Source organism: Jaculus jaculus, chromosome 4, assembly GCF_020740685.1.
Source record: "Jaculus jaculus isolate mJacJac1 chromosome 4, mJacJac1.mat.Y.cur, whole genome shotgun sequence".
In the NCBI taxonomy this organism is placed as follows: Eukaryota; Metazoa; Chordata; class Mammalia; order Rodentia; family Dipodidae; genus Jaculus; species Jaculus jaculus.
In genome coordinates this window covers 117,297,912-117,311,472 of record NC_059105.1, presented here as the reverse complement: position 1 = coordinate 117,311,472, position 13,561 = coordinate 117,297,912, and the positions used below count along the sequence as shown (strand labels likewise).

Genomic DNA, 13,561 nt, shown 5'->3' with positions numbered 1-13,561 from the left:
AATCTTGTACATGTGTCACAATGTGCTTCTGGCTTATGTGCGATCTGGAGAATTGAACACGGGTCCTTAGGCTTTGCAGGCAAGCGCCTTAACCATTAAACCATCTCTACATCCCTGGACTCAGTCTTTTATAGTTCTCTTTGTGACTTTTTTTTTTTTAATTTTAGAGGGAGGGAGAGAGGGAGAGAGACCTTAGCCACTGCAGTTGAACTCCAGATGCTTGCATCACCTGGTAAGAATGTGCGACCTTGCACTTTCCTCATCTACGTGTGTCCTAGAGAGTCAAACATGGGTCCTTAGGCTTCACAGGCAAGCGCTTAACCACTAAGCCATCTCTCTAGCCCTCAAATAAAATTTTTTAAATGTAAATAATTAAAGCATTTTGGTCACTGTTAGTAAAAATTTTCTTTTTCTTTCTTTTTTTTTAGGTTACTACTTAACTGCTGAACCATCTCTCCAGCCTGTCTCCTTGATTCTTATACATGCTGAAGATGGAGAGGTGCTGGTCAACAGTTCAAACTCATTTTCCTTTCTGTAAACTCCTCTCCCCCAAGTAAGAAAATCAGGGGAATAAATTGTTCCTCCAGTCCTTTTCTTTCTCTCCACGTTCAGGGGTACAGGAGGCCGATATGTTCTCTCTGTTACTTATATCTACCATTTCAGTAGTAGACTCACAGTGAGAAATAGAAATTATTTAGCCAGGCATGGTGTGAACGCCTTTAACCACAGCTCTTGGGAGGCAGAGGCAGGAGAATCACTATGAGTTTGAGGCCAGCCTGGAACCACAGAGGGTTCCAGGTCAGCCTGGGCTAGACTGAGACCCTACCTCAAAAAAAAAAAAAAAAAAAAATTATTCAGTCTAAACCAAGATCTAAAGATGGGATGGATTGCTACAAAGACTCCATCTATCCATCAACTCATTCACCACCAGAGTGTCTATAGCTTCCTGTATCCAGGGTATGAGGCAAGGCAAGCCACACTGAGCTATTCCTCAGCTCTTATCAGTTCCTTTCACTGAGAAAGACTGAACCCAGAAAACCCCACCAGGCTCAGAAGTCCTCTGCCACACAGAAGGGGAGAGAGGGAACAGGGAAGAAGCCATCCTCCACTTAGGAGAGATAACAGAGCACCTCTCCCCTTTACCTGTAGTCCAGGGCAAAAGTTGGATGTGTCATTAGGGTTGTTGTAATCATAGTCTCCAATTTCTTCATAGTGCTCAGTCTTCGCCTTCTGATCCTTGCTTATCTTAAGTAACTAGAATAAGGGAAAGAACAAGTGCAAAAGGTAATTTCTGAAAAAGTACCTACTGAATGAGGCTGGGGAAATCAACCTTGGTTCTTATGCTCAAGCTCCTGCTAGAATGACATGATATTAGAGCCAGGAGGGCTCTGACAGGTTGTGATGAATGTAGACAGCTCTCCAGTGAACTGAGCAAGCCCATGGTAGCAGGGCTCAGAGCCTCAACTCATCTCAAATTAGCCAAAGCACTTCTACTCTGAATCCAACTGTCTTCTGCACAGTTTTATTTGAAAAGAAAAGAGAAAAAGCCCTTCACTAAAGACAAATGCTGGAAATTCTGCCTTCAGCTGTCTGAAGTTGTGTTTTTGTAAAAAATATTTGTATGTTTAAAAAATATTTACTTATTTATTTATGAGTGAGAGAGAGAGAGGAAAAATATGGGCACACCAGGGCCTCCAGCCACTACAAACAAACTCCAGACGCATAAGCCCTTGTGCATCTATCTGACTTTATGTGGGTCCTGGGGAATCAAACCTAGGTCCTTTGGCTTTGAACTGCTAAGCTATCTCTCCAGCCCAGATGGTTGTGTTTTTAAGAGCAACTATTAAGTGAACAATATTAATCATAAAGAAAATTTTGTTAAGAAAAAAAAAAAAAGAAGAAAATTTTGAGATGGGGAGGGGATATGATGGAGAATGTAATTTCAAAGGGGAAAGTGGCGGGGGAGGGTATTACCATGATATATTTTTTATAATCATGGAAAATGTTAATAAAAATTTGAGAAAATTAAAAATTAAAAAAATTTAAAAACACACATATATATAAAAGAAAATTATATCAGGTTATAAAAAATAGGATTGAATTCAGGGAAATATATACATATTAAGATCTTAGGGAAAGCCAGGCATGGTGGCACACGCCTTTAATCCTAGCACTCAGGAGGCAGAGGTAGAAGGATTACTGTGAATTTGAGGCCAGCCTGGGTCTACAGAGTGCGTTCCAGGTCAGCCTGGGCTACAGTGAAAAATAAAAAAGATCTTGAGGAGAAGGCTAGGCAGATGAGCATGGCAATGCAAATCTGTAATCCCAATTATTGAAAGGCAGAGGCAGGAGATTCTAAGTTTGAGACTAGCCTGAGCTACAAAATGAAACTTTGTCAAAAACAAACAAACAAAGGGAAAAAAATGAGAGGGTGTGGGGATATGGCTCAATGGTATAGTACTTGTGCTAGCTAGTTAGCACAAGGTCCTAAATTCAATCCCCAGTATCACAAAATAAATAAATAAATAAAAAGAAAAAAGATATTGTTGCCAGGTGTGGTGGCATACATCTTTAATACCAACACTTGGGAGGTAGAGGTAGAAGGATCACAGTGAATTTGAGGCCACCTTGAGAATATATAGTGAATTCCAGGTCAACCTGACCTATAGTGAGACCTACCCCCACAAAAAACAAAAAAAACACTTCTTGTGATTTTGTGGAGGTACAGTCATTGAGAGCTGCTCTCTCACTCCCTTTGGTTAGTACATATCCCTTCCAGAGCTTTCTCCTCTCCTCCAATGTGCAGCCTGACAGTGACACTATTAGTCTCTTGATTTACACATGCCATTAGCAGGCCTGCCAAGTGCAGAAGCTTAAAGGAAGTGGGGGATGGGTTTACCCTTTTTCCTGGTTTGAGATGAAGTTGGATAAGTGTATCAACATCATAGTAGAAATCTGTAGGAAGAGTGGTAGCTTTCCAGTTCTGGTTCTCCAAAGTGATCTTGGACAAAGTGGTAGTAACCTTAAAAAAAAAAAAAAAAAGAAAGAAAGAAAGAAAGAAAAATTTTTAATAACAATGACCAAAATGCTTTATTTATTTACTTTTTAAAAATTTTATTTGAGGGCTAGAGAGATGGCTTAGCAGTTAAGCGCTTGCCTGTGAAGCCTAAGGACCCTGGTTCGAGGCTCATTTCCCCAGGACCCACGTCAGCCAGATGCACAAGGGGGCGCACACCTCTGGAGTTTGTTTGCAGTGGATGAAAGCCCTGGCGAGCCCATTCTCAACCTCTCTCTCTCTCTGTCTCTCTCTCTATCTGCCTCTTTCTATCTCTCTCTGTCACTCTCAAATAAATAAATAAAAATAAACAAAAAAATTTTATTTGAAAACCAGGTGTGGTGGAGCACACCACTCAGGAGGCAGAGGTAGAGGATCACCATGAGTTCAAGGCCACCCTGAGACTACATAGTGAATTCCAGGTCAGCCTGTACTAGAATGAAACCCTCCCTCAAAAAACAAAAACCAACAACCACAACAACAAAAATTATTTGAGCCGGGCATGGCGGTGCACACCTCTAATCCCAGCCCTCAGGAGATAAGAGATAGAAGGATGGTCATGAATTCAAGGCCACCCTGAGATTACATAGAGAATTCCAGGTCAGCCTGGGTTAGAGCAAGACCCTACCTCCCAAAACAAACAAACAAAAATTGTTTTTATTTGAGAGAGAGAATGGGTATGCTAGGGCTGTTAGCTACTGCAAGTAAACTCTAGGTATGTGCAGCCCCTGTGCACGTGAGCAACGTTGCGTGCTCGCGTCACTGTGCATCTGGCTTATGTGGGACCTGGAGATTCAAACATGAGTTCTTAGGCTTCCCAGGCATGCACCTCAACCACTAAGCCACCTCTCCAGCCCTATTTATTTACTTTTTTGTTTTCTTTTTTTGAGGCAGGGTCTCGCTCTAGCTCAGGCTGACCTGGAATTCACTATGTAGTCTCAGGGTGGCCTCGAACACTTAGCGATCCTCCTACCTCTGCCTCCCAAGTGCTGGGATTAAAGGCGTGTGCCACCATGCCAGGCTTTACTTTTTAAATAAGAAGCTTAGCGCTAGGTTTGGTGCATTCCAAGTCAGCCTGAGCTATAGCAAGACCCTACCCAAAAAACAAAAAAAGAAAAAGGAGCTTAGGAAGGGTTAGGGTAGGACTAATCTGCCATCTGGGATTCCATGAATCTGTACAAGAAGGTTATTGTGGCAGGAGTGGTGGCAGATACCTGTGATCCCAGGACTCAGGAGGCTGAGGCAGGTGGAGTGCCCCAAGTTCAAGGCAAGCCTAGGCTACACAATGAGACCCTATTTCAAACAAACTAACAACAAAAAAGTGACTATGTTAGACCTTATTCTAAATTTAAAGTCAGGTGTGGTGGCTAAATGTGATTTTTCCTGCCACCAGTCAGGCTTATTTCTCAATGTGCCCTTTAGGAATGAGGGAGAATGAGATGACTAGGAATTAAACTTACAGCTGAGCATACTACTGTAATCCCAGCACTTGGGAAGTGGAGGCAGGAGGATCTGGGGTTCAAGATCATTCTCAGCTACTACTGAAATTGAAGCTATCCATCTGGGCTGTATAAGACCTTGTCTCAAAATAAAAATAAAAATAAAAATAAAGGACTTCCAGGTAAGACAGCAGCATACTAGCCACACCAAAGCAACCTAGGGAGGGAAATAAACAGAAACACTATAAATACACTCTTCTACTGAAAAGTAAGAGTGTATAAATTGTCATCAATCACAGCAGAGAAGCAGGAGAGAACAAAATATTCCAGAAAGGAGGAAACTGGCCAGAATCCTGCCAAGGTGCCAGCAGCCCCTACCTGCAAGCGAGCCCACCCACCCAGCGGCAGTGGACTGCTGCAGGAGCAGAAACACAATGAGGGGATTTTCCACTCACATTAGCCTCCTTGCAAAGTCAAGAAGCCTGAAGGGAAAGACACCAGAGACCAGCTGAGTAGCTTCTGAAGGAGATACTAACAGATCAGAAGAGTAGTTCTGGTATACCTCCAGGCACCCTGAGAAGTCTCCTGTCCCCCAACCCTCAGGGCCATGAACATCTGGAGAACTCATTCACACACACCCCCCCCCCACCGATGCCAGGCATCTAGAGAGATCAAGGTGGGCACTCAGCATTGGAGAGATTGGAAGCCATCTCAAAAGGTAACACAGGGCCTACTTATACAAAGCCAGATACACAGGCCTACACTGGAAGTGCTAATCTCTCTTTCCATGTCAGGAAAGGTTATGTATTACATTTGAATTCTTGGTTGGCTTCACCATTCTCAACTAAGCTGTATTTTGTGTTCACTATTGTTGCCTTTGATGTTTCTTGATTTTTAGGGCCTTTGTCTTTTTCTTCTGTCATTATTAGGGGCAGGGACTGACTGAAGAATGTAAAGTCAGATTTATATTGCTAAGAACACTGCAGATAATTAGAAAACCCAAGCATCAAATTACTCAAGATGCAAAAATCTCTACATTATAATACAAGAAACACAGAAAATTCAAGAAATACAATACAACCAAAAATTATAAATCCATCAGAAATTACTGCCAGCGACACTGCCTTAGATGAAATGACAAAGATTAAAAAAAAAAAAAAAGAGTTTGCTCATGTTTAAAGAAATCAAAGAAAGCCAACTCCTGAAGGAGAACACAAGAAACCAAACTAAGCCGGGCATGGTAGTGTATGCCTTTAATCCCAGCATTTGGGAGGCAGAGGTAGGAGGATCACTGTGAGTTCAAGGCCACCCTCAGATTACATAGTGACTTCCAGGTTGGCCTGGGCTAGAGCAAGACCCTACCTCGAAAAAAAAAAAAAAGAAAAAGAAACAAACTTAATAAAATAAATAGGTCAATACAAAACCTGAGTAAGGAAATAGAAATGCTGAAAAAATACCAATCAGAAATACTAGAAATGAAAAACAAAGTCAAATAGAAAACTATAGAAAGTCTCACCAGTAGAATGGACCAAGGAAAGGACAAAATACCTAAACTAGAAGACCAGGTACCATATCTAATACAGTCCAACAAAGAGAAAGAAAAACTAATAGGAAGGCATGAATGGAAATTTCAAGATATTTGGGATACTATGAAGAGATCAAACATAAGAATTCAGGACATAAAACCTCATGGGTCCTATTCCCCAACCACCCAGGTAAATTGAACACAAAATGGAGCACAACTCCCTGGTATGTGCATACCCATGTAATAAATAAATTTCTTTAAAAAATAAAAGAATTCAGGGAATAGTAGAAGGAGAAGAACTTCACTCCAAGACCGTAGAAGAAAACATCCTCCAAGTAGGGAAAGTAATGCCAATACATATACAGGAAGCCTATAGAACGCCAGACAGATAAAAATCAGGAAAGAACCTCTTACTGTTGCATTAAACTACAAAAAACATAAACCAAAGAAAACATATTGAAAGCAGTTAGGGAGAAAAATCAAGTCACATACAAAGGCAAGCCCATCAGGATAACAGCAGATTACTAAACAAAAACTTTAAAAGCCAGAAGGGCTTGGAATGATATATTCCTAGTTTTGAAAGATAACAACTGTCAACCAAAGTTATTTTAGCCTGCAAAGCTATCCATTCAAATAGATGGAGAAATGAGGACATTCCACAACAAAAGCAGGCTAAATGAATATATGAAGGCAAAACCAGCTCTACAGAAAATACTTGAAAGGATCTTCCATACTGAAAAGAAAGAAAAGCACACACATAAGGAACCTGGAAAAAAATAAACCATACTGAAGAAGAACTACAAGACAAGAAAAATGGTAAATAACTTATTTAGTACACACTTTTCAATAATAACTCTTTTAAATATTTATTTGCAAGCAGAGAGAGAGAAGAGAAGACAGGGAAGGGGAGGGGATGGGAGGGGAGAGGAGGGGAGGGGAGGGGAGGAGAGAACAGAACAGAACAGAACAGAAGAGAACAGAAGAGAACAGGACAGGACAGGACAGGACAGGACAGAACAGAACAGAACAGAACAGAACAGAGAGAAAATGGGCACACCAGGGCATATAGCCACTGCAAATGAACTCCAGACTTTGTGCAGCTGGCTTATGTGGGTCCTGGGGAATCAAACCTGGGTCCTTTGGCTTCACAGGCAAACACCTTATCTGCTAAGCCATCTCTCTGGCCCTTCAATAATAACTCTTAGCTGGACATGGTGGCACACGCCTTTAATCCCAGCACTCGGTAGAGGTAGGAGGATCACCATGAGTTTGAGGCTACCCAAGGCTACTTAGTGAATTCTAGGTTAGCCTGGACTAGAATGAAACCCTACCTTGAAAGAAATACTAATAATAATAATAACTCTTAATATCAACAGATTGAATGCCCCAACCAAAAGACACAGGTTTGCAGACTGGGTTAAAAATCAGGATACTTGGGCTGGAGAGATGGCATAGTGGTTAAGTGCTTGCCTGTGAAGCCTAAGGACCCTGGTTCGAGGCTCGGTTCCCCAGGTCCCACGTTAGCCAGATGCACAAGGGGGCGTATGTGTCTGGAGTTCGTTTGCAGAGGCTGGAAGCCCTGGCGCGCCCATTCTCTCTCTCTCCCTCTATCTGTCTTTCTCTCTGTTTCTGTCGCTCTCAAATAAATAAATAAAAATTTTAAAAAAAATCAGGATACTTGGACTGGAAATGGCTAAGCGTTTAAGGCATTTGCCTGCAAAGTTAAAGGACCCATGTAAGCCAGATGCACAAGGGGGTCCATGTGTCTGGAGTTCATTTGCAATAGCTGGCTGGAGACCTTGCCATGCCTATTTTTTCTCTCCTCTCTCTGCCTCTTTGTCTCTCTCTAATAAAAATTAAATAGATAAAAAATAAAAAACCTAAAAAGCAGGATCCTTCAACTTGTTGCCTCCAAGAAACTCATCTTTCCACAAAAGATGGACACTATCTTAGGATGAAAGGTTAGAAAATAGTGTTTCCAGCAAATGGGCAAAGAAAACAAGCAGGTGTTGCTATTCTAATACCTGACAGGTTAAGCTTCAGACTAACAGTTAGGAAAGATAAGGAAGGTCGCTTTATATTGATTAAAGGCACACTCCAACAGGAGGACATTATAATCCTAAACATATATGCACCTAACATGGGGGCTTCCAATTTCATCAAACAAACACTATTAGAACAAAGGTCACAGATAACACCAAATACAATTCTAGTGAGTGACTTCAATACTCAACTCTCAATAGACAGGTCATCAATAAATAAACAAATAACAAAAATAAACAGGGATACACCTGGATTAAATGAAGTCACAGAACAAATGAACCTAACAGATATCTAAATGTTGCAGAGTACACATTCTTTTCAGCAGCACACGGAACATTGTCTAAAGTAGACCATATATTAGGACACAAAGCAAATCTTAACAAATACAGTAAATTGAAATCATTCCAAGCACTCTATCTGATCACAATGGAACCAAACTACAAATCAATAACAAGAAAAGCTATAGAGCGTACACAAAATCATGGAAACTAAACCATACACTACTATGTGATGAAGAAATCAAGAAGGAAATAAAAAATAAAATCAAATGATAATGAGAACACAACATACCAAAACCTTTGGGACATATCGAAGGCAGTCCTAAGAGGGAAATTTATAGCTCTAAATGCCTATATTAAGAAATTAGAGGGCTGGAGAGATGGCTTAGCGGTTAAGCGCTTGCCTGTGAAGCCTAAGGACCCTGGTTCGAGGCTCGGTTCTCCAGGTCCCACGTTAGCCAGATGCACAAGGGGGTGCATGCGTCTAGAGTTCGTTTGCAGAGGCTGGAAGCCCTGGCGCACCCATTCTCTCTCTCTCCCTCTATCTGTCTTTCTCTCTGTGTCTGTCGCTCTCAAATAAATAAAAATAAAAAAAATTTATTAAAAAAAAAAAGAAGAAATTAGAAAGGTTGCAAGTAAACAACTTAATGCTTTACCTTAAGGCCTTGGAAAAAGAACAAGGCAAACCAAAAATCAGCAGATGGGAAGAAATAATAAAGATTAGGGTAGAAATTAATGAAATAGAAACCAAAAAAATAATCAAAAGAATCAATGAAACAAAGAATTGGTTCTTTGGAAGGATAAACAAGCTGGGAGAGGGAGGCAGAGGTAGGAGGATCGCTGTGAGGTTGAGACCATCCTGAGTCTACATAGTAAATTGCAGGTCAACCTGGACTAGAGAAAAACCTTACCTTGAAAAAAACAAAAAAGGATAAACAAGATTGACAAGCATTTGCAAATCTGACCAAAAGGAAGAGAGAAGAGACACAAATAAAATTAGATATTTAAAAAAAGGTACCATCACAATGATACCAGAGAAATAAAAAAATCATAGGGACATACTATAAGAACATGTACTCCAATAAGTTTCAAAATCTGAAAGAAATGGATGATTTCCTTGTTTTATATGGCCTACCTAAATTACATCAAGATGAGATTAAACACTTAAATAGACCTATAACAAGTATAGAGATCCAAGCAGTTATTAAAAAAAAAAAAAAAAAATCTCCCAACTAAAAAAAGCCCAGGCCCAGATGGATTCACTGGTGAGTTTTATTAGAACACCATGGAAGAACTAACACCAATGCTTCTCAAACTTTTCCATAAAATAGAAAAAGAAGGAATCCTCCCAAACTCCTTCCACATAGCCAGCATCACCCTGATACCAAAACCAGACAAAGATAGGAAAAAAAAAAAAAAAGAAAAAGAAAATTATAGACCAATCTCCCTCATGAACATAGATACAAACATTCTCAACAAAATATTGGCAAACTGAATACAAGAATATACCAGAAGAGATGGCTTAGAGGTTAAGTGCTTGCCTGTGAGGCCTAAGGACCCTGGTTCGAGGCTCCATTCCCTAGGACCCTCATTAGCCAGATGCACAAGGGGACACACGCATCTGGAGTTCATTTGCAGTGGCTGGAGGCCCTGGTGTGCCCATCCTGTGTGTGTGTGTGTGTGTGTGTGTGTGTGCGCGCGCGCGCGCCTTTCTCTCTCCATCTGTCACTCTCAAATAAAAATAAACAAAAATTAAAAAAAAAAAAAAGAATATACCAGAAAGATCATCCACCCCGACCCAGTAGGCTTTATCACAGAGATGCAGGGATGTTTCAACATACACAAATTGATAAATGTAATATATTATATAAATGGACTGAAGGACAAAAATCACACGATCATCTCATTAGATGCAGAAAAAGCATTTGACAAAATCCAACATCCTTTCATGTTAAAAGTCCTACAGAGATTGGGAATAAAAGAAACATCTTAACATAATAAAAGCTATTTATGACAAACCTACAGCCAACATAATACTAAGTGGAGAAAAACTTGAAGCTTTTCCACTAAAATCAGGAATAAGACAAGGGTGTTCACTGTCCCCAGTTTCATTTAATATCGAACAGGAAGTCTTAGCCATAGCAATAAGGCAACAGACACAAGTAAAAGGGATACAAGTTGGAAAGAAGAGATCAAATTATCATTATTTGCAGATAACATGATTCTATACATAAAGGACCCTAAAGGCTCTACCAGCAAACTGTTAGAGCTGATAAACAATGTAGCAAAATAGCAATGTAGTAGGATATAAAATAAACACACAGAAATCAGTAGCCTTCCTATATGCTAACAACAAACACATAGAGGATGAAATCGGGGAAGTACTCCCATTCACAATTGTATGAAAAATAAATAAATAAATAAAGGGGGCTGGTTAGATGGTAAAGGGGTGAAGCGCTTGCTTGTGAAGCCTGAGGATCCCAATTTGAGGCTCAATTCCCCAATACCCATGTAAGCCAAATGCACAAGGTGGCACATGTGTCTGGAGTTCATTTGCAGTGGCTGGAGGCCCTGATGTGCCCATTCTCTCTCTCTCTCTATCTCTCTCTCTGTTGCTCTCAAATAAATAAATAAAAATATACCAAAAATAAAGTATCTTGGAATAAACCTAACCGAGGAAGTAAAAGATCTCTACAATGAAAATTTAAAACACTAAAGACAGAAATTACAGAAGACACTAGGAAATGGAAAAACACCCCTTGTTCTTGGACTGGGAGAATCAATATTGTGAAAATGGCAATCTTACCAAAAGTAATCTACAGATTTAATACAATCCCCATCAAAATTCCAATGGCATTCTTTATATAAATAGAAAAAGCAACAAAAATACAGCTGGTGGTATCACCATACCTGATTTTAACCTATACTACAGAGTAACAGTAACAAAAGCAACCTGATACTGGCACAAAAACAGACATGTAGATCAATGGAACAGAACAAAGGACCCAGATGTAAGTCTGAGTAGCTACAACCACCTGATCTTGGACAAAAATGCAAAAAATAATACTCATTGGAAAAAAGACAGCCTCTTCAGCAAATGGTGCTAGGAAAACAGGATATGTACCAGTAGAAGGATGAAAATAGATCCTGATCTTTCTCCATGCACAAGAACTAAGTCTGGGCCATGCATGGTGGCACATGCCTTTAATCCCAGCACTCGAGGCAGAGGTAGGAGAATTGCCAGGAGTTCAAGGCCACCCTGAGACTACGTAGTTAATTCCAGGTCAGCCTGGACCAAAGTGAGACCCTACCTCAAAAAATCGAAAAACCAACAACAACAACAACAAAACCCTATGATGGGGTAGTCATGAACCATAGGGGTGTAACATCTGCTGGTGTTTGGCTAAATATATATACTGTGCTCACTAAACTGCCTGGTAAGCACTTCTCTTAACGTTCATACCCATATATTAATGCCACTCTCACTTTTGGTTAAAGAAACTTCTTTTTTCAAATGGCATTAACTTTAAGATGACTCAGATGGCACCATAGTTCTCAGAAGTGATAGAGGAATGCTTAGCACTGAAACATCTCTATCACACCTTCTAAGGCCCAGGGTCAATTGTAGTAGAGGTGACAGAAAGAATGCAAGAGCCAAAGGAAGGGCAGGACTCCTTACAATGTGCTCCTCCAGACACAAAATGGCCTAGATATCCATGACCTCACAGTGCCTGATACTACCTATATAAGACCATTATAATAGGAAGATGATAACATCAAAATAAAAGAGAGGCTAAGTGAGAGGAGGAAGGGGTATGATGGAGAGTTGAGTTCCAAAGCAAAAAGTGGGGGAGGGAGGCAATTACCATAGGTTATTAGCTATAATTATGGAAACTGTCAACACAAGATAAATTAAACAACAAAAAAATCTTAAAAAAAAAAAAAAGGTGGGAAGCTGGCTCAGTGGTTAAGGCACCTGCTTGCAAAGACTGCTGGCCCTGGTTCAACTTCCAATACCCACATAAAGCCAGATGCACAAGTGGCACATGCATCTGGAGTTTGTTTGCAGCAGCAAGAAGCCCTGGCACACCCATTCTCATTCTCTGTGTCCTCACAAATATATAAATAATTTTTTTAGATATTTTTCAAAATCTCATGTGCGAGGAAAAGTTTACAGAATAATTTAAGAAAGCACAAACCTTTGTTTTCTGAAAATATTTATCAAAATCAATATCATCATCAAAGTCAATTTCAAAGTCTTTCTTTGTACTCTTCTTTTTGTTCTCCAGTTGAGAGGCAGTATCTTCTGTGGAAATGAACACAGACAACACACTGTTCATCTCTGTGGCCTAAATTCTTCCCTTGATCCATACATCTACCTCATCAACCAGAACGCAGCATTCATGGCTGAGCAACATAGCCGTCAGAATGCTACAATATATACTTCACTTCCATCCTAAATTTTGCCTAACAAAACACACCAGAAAAGTAGGCTAACCCACAAGGGCAAATCTGTAAGGCTGGCACACCTCTGGAGGGCTATGGAGTGCTACCTTGCAGGGACTCTCATGTGACCCTTATGGCCCCACGATTACTCCCACTATTTGAAGTCATGTGAATACTAGGAAGTAGCGTGAGGAGTACTCTGCATTCATTCTTCCTACTTAGTCAGTGTTAACTAATTCTCTATCCCAGGCCAAGCCACTAGGCTACTCTGTGGTTCTTCACCACAGAGGATAGCAATTTGCATTTTTTTCCCTAGGCTGACTATTCATGGGAAGCAGCATCTACTACACTACCTCTTGTCCTACAGTTCCATCGACAAGTACATACGTTTGTGTCGTGGCCTGAAGCGCCAGTGATCTGGACCAGCCCACATGTTCATGGTTCTGGGACTGAAATAGGAATATTCTCCAGGTTTCATGGATAGAAGGGGACACATAGTCTGAATGTCTCCATCCCCGAGGGAAATAATTTCCTCCCTGTAAAACACATGAAATCATTTGTATGTATATGTTATATACAACACAACCATATATTTATACGTTAAAAAAACCTAACACTGGAGATTCTACCTGCCCAATTTACTACAAAGGAGCACCCCTTCTAAGAGTAAATCCAATATAAAACCTTCCTTAAGTTCTTGTTTTGTTTTTTTTTAAAAAAAACTTTATTTATTTATTTGAAGGAGAAAGAGAGAAAAAGAGAATAGGCAAGCCAG

General features: G+C 40.2%; 1 protein-coding gene across 2 annotated transcripts in view; it reads right to left on the bottom strand.

Moving 5' to 3' along the window:
- Window positions 1–13,561, bottom strand: part of Ncaph (non-SMC condensin I complex subunit H) — a 69,601-nt gene that overhangs the window by 17,999 nt on the left and 38,041 nt on the right. For both annotated transcript variants that reach the window (XM_012952472.2, XM_045147347.1), the window contains exons 10-13: window positions 13,174–13,322; window positions 12,540–12,646; window positions 2,900–3,022; window positions 1,144–1,254 (exon numbers count right to left, since the gene is read on the bottom strand). In XM_012952472.2, the coding sequence (XP_012807926.2) occupies window positions 1,144–1,254; window positions 2,900–3,022; window positions 12,540–12,646; window positions 13,174–13,322 (490 nt within the window). The remainder of the gene's footprint in view (window positions 1–1,143; window positions 1,255–2,899; window positions 3,023–12,539; window positions 12,647–13,173; window positions 13,323–13,561) is intronic.